This window comes from Podarcis bocagei (assembly GCF_964188305.1).
Source record: "Podarcis bocagei genome assembly, chromosome: 6".
Classification (NCBI taxonomy): domain Eukaryota; kingdom Metazoa; phylum Chordata; class Lepidosauria; order Squamata; family Lacertidae; genus Podarcis; species Podarcis bocagei.
In genome coordinates, this window is record NC_138130.1 from 83,988,710 (window position 1) to 84,001,534 (window position 12,825).

Below are 12,825 nucleotides of genomic sequence, written 5' to 3' on the forward strand. Positions count from 1 at the left end.
ATTAATTTGCAGAGATATGAGTACAGGTATCCCACACAGCAAGACTATGTAAGACTGAATGCTGCCACCGCCACCATCACTGAACTAGGACTGGTTCCTCCAGTGTAGTCCTGTGAAGGTTTTAGTTGTCTGGAGATCATTTTGTCCCAAATCCTCTCTCCTCGCAAACGGCAGCATCCTCGTATGCCAAGAATATCTCATTCTTCAGAGGATGTCCACCAGAACATTGTGTTAAATGCTACTGTCCACATTTATACCACATAGAGATGCTGAAAATAATAATTTGATGGCTGAGAAACAGACTTTAATTAGGACAGATTCACAGGCTGCAATCTGAATGTGCAATCTACTCATTAAAAAGGACAGAAAATGGTTTGATTGTAGGGCATAAATTTACCCTTTGTAGGAAGACAACTCCAAGTACAAAAGGGCTCCTCCTCCTCCATCCAGCAGAGGAAAGTATAACAATCTGTGCCTAAATGTTCAAATGATGTTTGAAATGTTCAGCAATGAGAATACCCAATGGCCCCAACAAAGGTGCCCTCTCCCTGTCCCACAGGCTCCATACAGCATGGGCACTACCATAAAATGCAACGTGAACAGGCTTCACATGTTAACAGTAATAACAGGGAGAAGTTAGCTTTGCTTGTTCTGTATAGGAAGTTACACTGGGCTGTGCCTGTGCTCCTGTATGATTATGAAGTCAATAGATCTCGAATGGAACTGGGGGAGCTATATGAAAGAATAGGTAAAGATAAAGGGACCCCTGACCATTAGGTCCAGTCGTGACCGACTCTGGGGTTGTGGCGCTCATCTCGCTTTATTGGCTGAGGGAGCCAGCGTACAGCTTCCGGCTCATGTGGCCAGCATGACTAAGCCGCTTCTGGCGAACCAGAGCAGCACATGGAAACACCGTTTACCTTCCCGCCAGAGCGGTACCTATTTATCTACTTGCACTTGACGTGCTTTCGAACTGCTAGGTTGACAGGAGCTGGGACGAAATAATGGGAGCTCACCCTGTCGCGGGGATTCGAACCGCCAACCTTCCAATCGGCAAGCCCTAGGCTCTGTGGTTTAGACTACAGCGCCACCCGTGTCCCTTATGAAAGAATACTCACTTTCAAAATTCTATAACAATACATTTATCCAACACACATATTTCCATTCATATGCACAGTTACACGTTGTCAAGTATATTAACACCAAGTTGCTGTGTGAATTTTAAAGAGGTGTCAGAGATGGAGAGCGCTAGAATATACGAAGCCTTCTATTTGTCCACAGCACCGGAATAGCAGTAATAAAAGTTTCCCGTGTTCCCCCACTCACTATACTTATTTCCAAGGCATCAAACTGGAACAGTAGAAGGTGTAGCGTTGGTTATTTGCTCTCTATGAGAAGTAAGCCAACCATCTATACAGTGGTACCTTGGTTCCCAAACAGCTTAGTTGCCAAACAAATTGGCTTCTGGACACCGCAAACCCAGAGGAAGTGTTCCGGTTTGGGAACATTTTTGGGAAGCCCAACGCCCAACACAGCTTCTGATTGAGTGCAGGAAGCTCCTGCAGCCAATCGGAAGCCGTGCCTTGGTTTTTGAATGGTTCAGGGAGTCGAACAGACTCCCGGAACGGATTAAGTTTGACAACCAAGATACCACTGTATTAGTGAAATCAGGAAACTGCTGGAACAGGATCAATATTTGATGTTTTGCAGACAGGCAAACCAGCTTTGATGCAAAGGTGAATGTCTATGTATTCAGGAAGGGAATGAGGTCCCAAGCCTCTATATTACTGCTGCATTTGAGGACTTCATGAAATTTACTCGCATACTGTTCATCTCGTTTTATAAAGGGAGCGTATTTTTCCCCAATTCTATTTTTGAATTATTCCATGGAGGACTTAGAAGTGAGCAACCAAGCTTTCATTCGACTGCCGTTATATGCTAATAGAAAAGGCTAGGTAGCCTGCTACCATGTGTTGGACCAAGATAATGTATATCATAACTCCATATCTACAAAAATCCAATAGGTATATACACAGCACTATGGGTTATTTGAATAAATTGATTACAGTTTATTGCATCAACTGCCATAAAGTCATAACATTTTTCTTGCTTACTTTTAATCCTTTCTTTAAAAAATACAAAAAATAAATTAAATAAAAAACATGTTAAGTAATATTAATGATCTGTCTATGATAAAAAATACCAGCAAATTCCACATTAAGGCTAAAAAGTATGACCTTATTATTCTTGTAAGTTCATGGCAAGTTTGACCTTAGCTATTATGGGTGTCCTTAACATTTTTGTGGACTTAGTGCAAAATCAGATACTTATTGCTACTTGAATCCACCTTTATGCAATATGTATATATATATATCTTTTACTGTTAGATGCTGAACATGCTGTATGTCCTTTAACTCGTTTATTCGAAGGATAATCATTTTCTGGTTATGGTTATTAAAAACACAATTTCAAAGTAATTTACAATGATAGTCCTATTGCGGATTCTGGTGGAATTAGTCCAATTAAAGTGGTCTTATAGCAAGCCTGCACCATTTGTGATCCACCCAACTTATTACACAGCCCAGTATTGTGGCTTTTCAACTGCTTAACAATCTTCCCATTTTCAAAATCCCAGGCAGGCAGCAAAAAGAAAAAGGGTCGTCATAAAGTGGGTTTTGATCCATAAGAGAAGAACTGTATCAAATTCTTAAACAGAAACAAAGTCCTGATCAATTAGGTCAATATGTGTTGAATGTAAGCAGAAATGCTCTGACAATTAGATGTCCAACATCCCTTGGAATTAACCTAGCTGTCATTTATTTACTTTGAAAGATTTAGCCCAAAGCTAATATTCAGCAGTTTACTATACATTGGGAAAGTCTTGAGTCTGATTATACTATGGACCAAGAAGCAACTGGCATTAAGGTTTTCATTTTAAATGAAAGAATAGTTTTCTTATTCTGATCCCATTCAAAGTAAGTGACTGCACACATTATGGTGCTCACATAATAAATATTAGCTATCAGTTATGTGGAACAGATCTCTTCTGTGTATCATGGATAGTTGCATCAAAAAATTACCCAAGATTGGATACTATGGACTGGCTAGCCAAAAGGACAGAACTACACATTACACTTGACTCAAGGCTGCCTCTGAAAATCCCAGCCCCGTGTTGAGTTCTCCACCTCTCCCATAAGGTTTAAACACACCTGTGTTGACATCATAATTCCTCAGCCCTTGTCCAGAACACAGGTTGATATTCCACAAGGGTGTGGAAACGTACAGATAGATGACATAATAATAAGGGGAAGACTGACTTTGTATCAAAGAGATACAAAGAGTGGGGAGAGAGGGGTAAGAACTGTACATGGGGATATAATTTTCATTTGTAGCCCCATGTGGAATGTAATGTGCTCCCCACGCCCCAAAACCGAACATATATACTCATCATGTGCAGCTTGCAACTGAGTGAAGGAATGCTGAATTTATTCTGAACATATTGATGGTTATCTCCAATTTGTTCATAAGCAGTACTTAATATCTTTGGTTTGTCTCCAACGGAGGCATGCTCAAAGTAGACCCACTGAAATCAAGGGGCTTGAGTTAGTTGTTACTAAGTCTATGGGTCTGTTCTGTGCATGACTTAGTTGATACAACCCTCTGTGCATTAAACTCCCTTCTTACTCCAGCTAGGTGGAAGATTAAGGCTTGTCTCTAGCGACAGCCATATTCAGAGCGCACCAGTTGAAGGTAACGAAAATGACTACCAAGTCTATTAATTTCAATGGGTCTACTCCAAGTACAAGCTCGTTGGAGGCAACCAGAGCCTTGAAACTGCTTGCTAATACTTGCACGGGAAAACTCAAGTAAAACTTGTACGGTCCCAGAATGACATGAGGTATCAACCAAAACAAGTGGCATCAGAAGTGATCAGACGTGCTTCAGTTGTTTTAAGCATCCACTGCAACCCAAGGAAATACGCATCATTCATAGGGAGATGGAGGCACAACTTTCCAAACTAAATAGAATCCGGGCAACAACCCAAACCAGGCTGAGCTGAAACCTTGTACAGTAACTCTGCACAATGGTACACAAACATAGTGCCCTGGGCTGCAGCTGTTGACAACACTTCTGACTCAGCTATTCCCAGGGGCTCTTTTCTATGGGCAAGTTCCAAAATTACAACCCCTAACAAAAGGTGTGTTTGCACTTATTACGTTACACAGTCCTAACGGCATACAGAGCCTGCCTCACGATACACTCCAGGAACATATGGAAGATAACTTGAAATAAAACGAGTATAGTACTTTCCCCCTCATTGCAATTCTCAATAGAGATTTATTAGTTTCATTTGCAAGAGTCTTACTTTAAGAAGGGTGTTAATATGTATTATGACAGTTCACACTGAAAGCAATTTTTTTTCTCCATAAAAGATGTTACAGTAATAACCCCTATGGAACTTGTGTAATTTCAGAGTAGATAGTCAAGTGCACAATTAAACAAGTTTACAAGAGTGAACCTTGCCCCGGGCCTCTTGTACTAGTTGTGAAAACCTTAATTAGTACAAAATGTCAATATTAGGATGTTTCTGGCATTCTGCTTAAATAAAAAGAGCATATTTATCATTTAGCTTTGGTATTATCTGCAGTAGGTTTTAACAAGTAGAGCATATACCAACCCTTATTTTCTTTTCTCTTTCTTCTTTTCACAACTGTGAAGATTACAAAGATGGAATAAGTCGACTTACCAAAGAGGAAATATTACAGACACAGAATTAAAGTTTTGAAGACCCATTTTTATCTTTAATCCTTGGGGAGGGAGGGGGGAGGGGAGAGTTTAAGCTATGAAACAAGCAGTCAGAAGAGTGAGCTCTCTGTGTCATGAGTGGTTGTGCATACTTTTACAATAATATGGGCACAAAGGAGATTGTCGCCTTTAGTACATTAGGATTGCTAGATTTCTCTTTGCCTCCATGCACCTTTTACATTTGACTTGCATGAGTTTTATCACAGGTTCAAGAGCGGCCTTTTGCTGTCGAAATGTTTCACAGAGCCTAAAGCTTCCAAACTGCCTATCTGGCCTGTACATATTTCATTAAAAATAAACTCTATATAATAAATAAATATATAAAATAAATAAAATGTTGCCTTTGGAATTTCTATAAATAAATTTAAACTTTTTTACGTATTTTTTTTACTTTTTAATTTTTTTTATTTTTATTTTAATCTTTTCTCGTTTTTTTCACCTAGGAGGTCTTTGCTTTTAAATTCAGCGAGGGGTGGCTCCCACTTGAGCAGTCAAACAAAAAAAATAGTAAGTCTCTTTTTGTTCGTTTGTTTGTTTGTTTAAGTAAGACCGAACCCTCCATGCCTTCTTTTTTTTTCGTTTTCTTTTTTATAAATGCAGCGTACACTTGAGCAGGCCACCAGCCAAAATTCCTGATGAGTCAAAGTATGGCAGCTATGCTGATATAGGATGAAGTACAATGGATCAAAAAATTTAAAAGCGTGTCTATTTCCCAGCATGCATCAGGCCTTTCCCCCTCCCCCTTCCTTCTTGCTCCAGCTTCTCTCTTTCATCCTCCTTCCTTTCTTTTTTCCGCTCTCACACATTCTCACTCTTCCTTCCTTCCTTCCTTCCTCTCATAATAAACCAAGCGAGTGGGCAATAGGCACTCCTCCAGGAAGACAAAACCCCTTTAAGTGCAGAACAAAATCAGCATGTTCCATCCAAGCCTCCATCATACATTATGCATGCGACAAAGTTTGGCAACAGTGGAGCTGATGCAATGACACAGCTAATCAATTAAGAACCCACCGCATGAAACCTTTTATAGTGGTTACTTTCGTTTTAAGGGCTCACAAGTGAAGGAAACGTCTTTGTCAACTTTGGCTTAAAATATCCTTATATAGTTCAGGGACTTTCTCTGGATCCACCGGTCTAGGTAAAAAATGTGTGAATTTTTGATGGCGCTTAGTCCTAGTCGCTTCTCTTGGAGACCCGTCCTTATTTAATGCAACATAATATCGTCTTCCAGTGTCCACATGCTTATATAGATTTGATGAGTATGTGTTATACCAGTTTTCTTCAAATTGTTCTCTGAATACACACTCCTGGGTTAGCTTTTCCTGTGAACAGAAACAGGGAGGGAGGGAGAGAGAGAGAGAAACATTAAGGAATTAGCAACATATTTAATTACTTATTGCCAAATGCCATCTAGAAAAACCAGGGGTTGGGAATAATAATAATAATAATAATAATAATAATAATAATAATAATAATAATGTATCATTTATACCTCGCCCATCTGGCCAGGTTTTCCCAGCCACTCTGGGCGGCTCCCAACAGAATATTAAAACCACAATAAAACAATCGAACATTAAAAACTTCCCAATACAGGAAGTTGGATGTTCCAATTTCCAATTATACCAGACTCCACTTAGTTTCTGGCCTGAAGTTTACAGGGTAGAAATATTGAGGAAATGGATGGAAGTGCAATAAAAACAAAGTAATACTAATAACACAACAAATGAAAGAAGTTTAAGGGAAGGAGGTCAAACATGGGTGGAGGGAAGTCAAGGTTCTGTGTATTTTTTGTTTGTTCTTTTCATTCTCTTTTTTGTAATTTGCTATTTTTCTTTTTTCTTGTGATATTGTTTGGTTTTTGTTACTGCAATTCAATAATGTATAAAGAAGAATAAGAAACGATCAAACATTAAAAAGTTCCCTAAACAGGGCTGACTTCAGATGTCTTTTAAAAGTAAGATAGTTGTTTATTTCCTTGACATCTGATGGGAGGGCGTTCCACAGGGCAGGCACCACTACCGAGAAGGCCCTCTGCCTGGTTCCCTGTAACCTCACTTCTCGCAGAAGGCCCTTGGAGCTGGACCTCAGCATCCAGGCTGAGCGATGGTGGTGGAGACGCTCCTTCAGGTATACTGGGCCGAGGCCATTTAGGGCTTGAAAGGTCAGCACCAACACTTTGAATTGTGCTCGGAAACGTACTGGGAGCCAATGTGGGTCTTTCAGGACTGGTGTTATATGGTCTCGGCATCCACTCCCAGTCACTATGTGGGGGCAGTCTCATTCCTCTTGTTTCTTTTCCCCATACTGCTTTCAAATTATATTTTATTATTCTTCGGGGGTATCTGCATCTCTGGCTAACTCTCTACCTCTGCACCATGAATGGGGAACCTCTGGTCCTCCAGATGTTGTTGGCCAATGGTCAACATGGCCAATGGTCAGAGATGATAGGGCTAACAGGCCAACGACATCTGGTCCCCTGACCCTGCTGTACACTGAGGGATTGTTTTAGAAAATAACTGTCCATGTAAATTTGAGAGTCACAGGCAGAATTTTTTTAAAAAAGGATACTGTTGTCTGAAAAGGGGTTGTCCTGTGTTGATTTTATTGCTAGCATCAGAGCGCAAAATAAAACATTCATTCAATAAGAAATGGTTCTACTCCAGTTCAAGCTAGATTGTTTTAAGTTCACTTCTAGAAAATCCGCTCTTTTCGTAGTAACGACTGAAAGCTGTTTGTAATTATTTGAAAGTATGAATGCACAAAGTCAAGCTTGCTAACAAATATATTATGGAATCAAAAAAGCCTGTGAACAGATCAGAAACTAAGTGGAGTCTGGTCTAATTGGAAACTGGAACATCCAACTTCCTGTATTGGGAAGTTTTTAATGTTTGAAGTTTTATTGTGCTTTTTATATTCTGCTGGAAGTCGCCCAGAGTGCTGGGACAACCCAGTCAGATGGGCGGCATATAAATAATAAAGTTATTATTATTATTATTATTATTATTATTTTGTTCCTTTTCAAACACTACTTCAGAATGTCTTTTTTAGGAGCCCCAATCTCATGAGACAAGGCTGACAGCAACCAGAGAGAGGGCCTTTTCAGTGATGGCACCTCATCTGTGAAACTCCCCAGAGAGCTTCATCTAGAGCCAATTTTTAGGTCTTTTTTGGCTGCAGACGAAGACATATTTATTACATTTTTAAAATATCTGTTTTTTGTACTATGTACTTAAATATACTGGTACAGTTGATTTTTTTAAAAAATGGTTGTTGCTGTTTTAAACTCTGCATTGTAATCTGTTGTGTCCTCTCTCTTTTTATTTTTAGTCACTGTTGTGCTCATTACTGGATTAGTGCTGAGTTTTTTTCATTAGCAAATAAGACATCGAAAAATATTCCTCCTCCAATCCCCCATTCCTCACCACCTGCACAAATATAATCCACCTTTGCTTCCTCAAAGAACTGAAATGGAAAATTTTAATATAGCAATATTAATAATAACAATATTGTTGTTGTTGTTGTTCAGTCATTTAGTCTGACTCTTTGTGACCCCATGGACCAGAGCACGCCAGGCACTCTTGTCTTCCACTGCCTCCTGCAGACTCATTAATAGTAATTAATGTATCCATTGTCATATGCAACCCTGTGTATTTCCATGAATGGCTGGGTAGTAAAAGCTATTAAAAAAACCAAATGCATAGGTGGCTCGGGAGTGGTGGTGTGATGAAATGTTCTTTACCCATGACCACCATTACATTGGTTCCAACCTAAAAACTGAAGACAGCAGTACCAGAGGATTTGCCCACAGAAGCTGACACAACAATAGGAGAAGCTGAATGTGTTCTAACAGCCTCCCATATCTTATTGAGAGAGAAGAATGCCGGCAGCTTTGTAATCAATGTCTTCTTTATATTGGTTGAATAGTCTGTAAATACAGCTCTTGCAGTCTACACATTTCTTGGAGCAATTTTAAAAATTACTTTATATTCTTTCAATTGCAAAAGCAGATGCTGAGAAGAAGTAGTCGGTGGATGCTGGGCTCTGTGTGTTGGGAGGGGAGGCGTAAAACTCATTCAAATGAAGTTTTTTCTGCTATCTGCAAGCATCACATGATGTGCGCTGCTGAACTTCTCGGGTTTTAAAAAGAGAGATCCTCTTAAATGTCTTTCTTTGCTTTCCTGAATCATAAATACCCATATAAGGTTAATTTGAAACCAAGATACATCTCTTGAGAACAGTTCTCTTTTTCTCCCTAACAGCTGCTCCCAACTTTAGACCTGTAAATGTTGTTATGCCACCACCACAACAACAACAATCCCATAATGGTCAGGGGTGGTGGGAGGGGTGGTCCAACATCATCAGGGGGAGGGAGCAAGCTTGTAAAAAGGGTTATTCTAGAAGCTTTAAATCAATTATTTAAACCTACTACAAAGCCTTTTCCATTTTTGAATTTTCACAGCTAGAACAAAACAGCAATTACAACATCGAAACATTCAGTCTTCCCCATTATAATGTTGCCATGCGTTAGTAAACTGAAGGGAAGGATGATATCACATGGAATACTTTGGATGAAAAATTTGTAAACTCCGCCCCTATGGAGCAAATAATTTTAAAAGGTACGAAGAGAAATGTAACAATTCCCAACGTGCAAAAGTTTGCAATTTACTTTACTCCTCAGGCTCCATATTATAAAATGCACTTCCAGTAAAATAGTTGCTGATTTAGTTCCAACTACATAATTAAAAGAGTAAATTGATAACAAATATAAATAATCAGTGTCTCCTTCTTCGTTTGGAGACCTTTCATTAGGAGCTACTTCTTTCAAATGGTTTTGAATCAGGGAAGGGGGATTATTACCACATGTATGTCACCACCAGCTATCTTTTGGGGGATGTCTCCTAGAACAGCCTTGCCAACACAGTGCTCTGCGGATGTAATTGAACCCTTGCCAATCTACTGCAAATCATCCAGACATCAACCAAAAAAACCCAAGCTCATTTTGCTCAGCCCCATTCATACACATGAGCCAACCAGGAATTTGAGTAGACACATTACAACTTAACTGTGCCACCGAAAGAGTGACCTCCTCTAAAGGGTTACAAGAGGGCAGCCCTCTGTGTGAAAGCATCTTCTGTTTCAAAGTCTGTTCAGTCCAAGTCTATTTTTAAGATAGTTAAAGAGTCATAAGAAGGGAGTGTAAGAAGGGCCTTGAAGTGGCTCATCAACAGTTAACACCTGGAGAGCAAACTGAGCATGTCAGACACAACTCACATCGTCACAGTCTCCCCCACTATAGTGAGATGTATCCTTGGGAAGACAAGGCAGACCAGTGTCAGTGTACTGGAAGAAGCAAAGATCACCAGTGTTGATGCAATGGTTCTTCAACATCAACTTCGTTGGACTGCTCATGTTGTGTGGATGCCTGATTATCATCTTCCAAAGCAACTACTCTATTCCGAACTTAAAAATGGAAAGCGTAATGCCGGTGGTCAACAAAAGAGGTTTAAAGACTGTCTCAAGGCAAATCTTTAAAAATGTAGTTTAAACACTGACAACTGGGAAACACTGGCTTGCGAGCGCTCCAGTTAGAGAACAGCCTTTACCAAAGGTGTCATGGGCTTTGAAGACGCTCAAACTCAGGACGCAAGGGAGAAACATGCTAAGAGGAAGGCACGCTTGGCAAACCCTCACCGTGATCAATTCCCAGAAACCGATGTCCCCACTGGGGAAGGACGTGTGGATCCAGAATTGGCCTCCACAGTCACTTACAGACCCACTGTTAAAACATTGTTTATGGAAGACAATCTTGCTCAGCTACGAGTGATTGCCAAAGAAGAGGAAGAAGATATGTATTTCTGTTTAAATAATAGTAATTATCTCTATGCTTGCATTGATGCATATAAATTATCACACACACACACACACACACACACACACACACACACATTTGTACCCCACCTTTACTTCCAGGAGCTCACAAGGTAGTGTATATGGTTCTCTCCCTCCCCATTGTATCCTCGCCTTAAAACCCTGTGAAGCAGTAACTGTGTGAGTAACCTGTCCACCCAGAAATAAAAGACAGCTGTTCATGTTCTTTCTAACTCAGCACTTTTTAAAATACACTACCCCACTCAAAAAATAATAATAATATTGCATTTAAATCGCATCTCCTTTGCCAAGGAGCTCAAGGGAGTGTACATGGTTCTCCCCATCCTCCTTTAATCCCCACACCAAGCCTGTTAGGTAAGTCAGGCTGAGAGGCAGTGGCTGGCCCGAGGTCACACAATGAGCTTCATGGCTGGCTGACAGGATTTGGACCCTGGTCTCACAAGTCCTAGTACAATGCTCTACACCACACTGTGCAGAGTCCATTCTTGTTTCCCCTTTGTGTGATGCAACTCCCATCCTCCTTGACCACTAGCCACGTTGGCTGGGGATGATGGGAACATTTAACTCAAATTTAACTCAAGATCCACAGCATGATTTTATTCCAGTCATTTTATTCCAGTCATTTCAGAAAAATGCCCCAAATATCAAGGAAGACCATGTAAACTTTCTGGCTGACAATTATCCTTTATATAAAATATAATGTTTTTAGCTCTGTTATTCTGCTGGCCTTCACAATTTCCCCTTCATTTTTGCCCCACCTTACCCAATCTGAGGTCACTTTAGAAGAATACTTACATTGTTAACCTAATACTTAATATAAGTTATAGAGGAGTTTATTTGATGCATGATTTACTTTAACTGACATTTCTAGAATTTTTTTAAATAAAAAAAAATCCTTCCCTACAGCTTTGCCTCAAAAATAGGCTGAAAGCAACTGTTTCACCTTTCAAATAAAGTGCATCTAAGCTCACAAACACTGGACAATTGCTGCATGCATCTCCCACACAGGAATCCATTTGTAATTGGTTAAGGCTTTATCCACACAGTTAATTTCAATTTTGATGACACTTTATGTCAAATACTTAACAGATAATTACATATTTATTAAAATTTCAACTGATCTGATGAGTGAGGAGGTCAGATAACAGGCAGCCATCTTTGCTTGATGTCATGTGGACCTTTCCTGAGAACAAAAATATTCAGCACTCAAGCTTTGAATCGCAAACGTATTTGTGGAGTTTCTTTACTATTTTTGTAAGGCTGTGAAGGAGGGGAAGGGGGAAAGAGACTTGGTTTTACTCAACCCTGTTATGCCTTATTAAAATGGCTAAAATTACTTCCATAACATTTTCCCCCTCGAGTAAAAATGGGGAACAAGCGCTTCAGCAAAACCCCAATATTTATTGAATATAATGTAAGTCTATTCTGTGGTCCTTAGGAAGGCATCCAAGAGGCCATGAGATAGCATGGTCCCTCTTTCTGAAAGAGAGAGAGGGAGACCCATGACCACAGGAGATCTGTCCATGACGCCATTTTCCTCGGAACTGCACAAATCTCCCTGGTTTGCCCCCTCCTTTGCCATCAAAGGCCCTGGGGCAGAGAGGGGGAAAAGGAGGCATTCTGGGGGCAGATCATGGGCAACTTTCGATTCAGTGAATCAAAAGCCCTCCCATTCCTCTGACATGCCCCCAATTGGCATACTTAATTCCCCTCTCATTGGGGTCAATGGGAGGGGAATCCTTGTTTTAGAAAGCTGACCAAGAGCAAAGCCCACCCACAGAAAAATAAGCAACCTACACGCACGCTATTTGAACTGCTGTCATGAGCTACCAGGGCTTTGGATTTGGCCATTCGATTCTCTCCCCCACCCCCAACTTCTGCAGACTGCTCTGCCTATGAACACACCAGAGCTATTGCATAAGTCACAGAATTTGAGCTTTGGGGAGCATTTGTCCCAAATTCAGCTATTTGGCTTGCAAGAGACCTGGTCCCAAAGCGTTGAGGTTCAGGGCTTTAGTATGAGCTCTGTGCCCCTTGAGGAAGGACCACAAGAAAGGAAGGAGAGGTGGCTTTGCTTTTGGTGTACCCACTAGTAAGGGCTCAGCCAACTGATGCTAACTCGTCTTCAGA

The 12,825-nt window shown here is 40.3% G+C and overlaps 1 protein-coding gene across 5 annotated transcripts in view; it reads right to left on the reverse strand.

Annotated features, from left to right (window-relative positions):
- Positions 1 to 2,045: 2,045 nt before the first annotated feature.
- The window catches only part of FGF9 (fibroblast growth factor 9), a 48,912-nt gene continuing 38,132 nt past the window's right edge, over positions 2,046 to 12,825 (reverse strand). For all 5 annotated transcript variants that reach the window (XM_081198047.1, XM_081198050.1, XM_081198049.1 and 2 more), the window contains exon 3: positions 2,046 to 6,128. In XM_081198047.1, the coding sequence (XP_081054173.1) occupies positions 5,883 to 6,128 (246 nt within the window). In that variant the 3' untranslated portion in view covers positions 2,046 to 5,882. The remainder of the gene's footprint in view (positions 6,129 to 12,825) is intronic.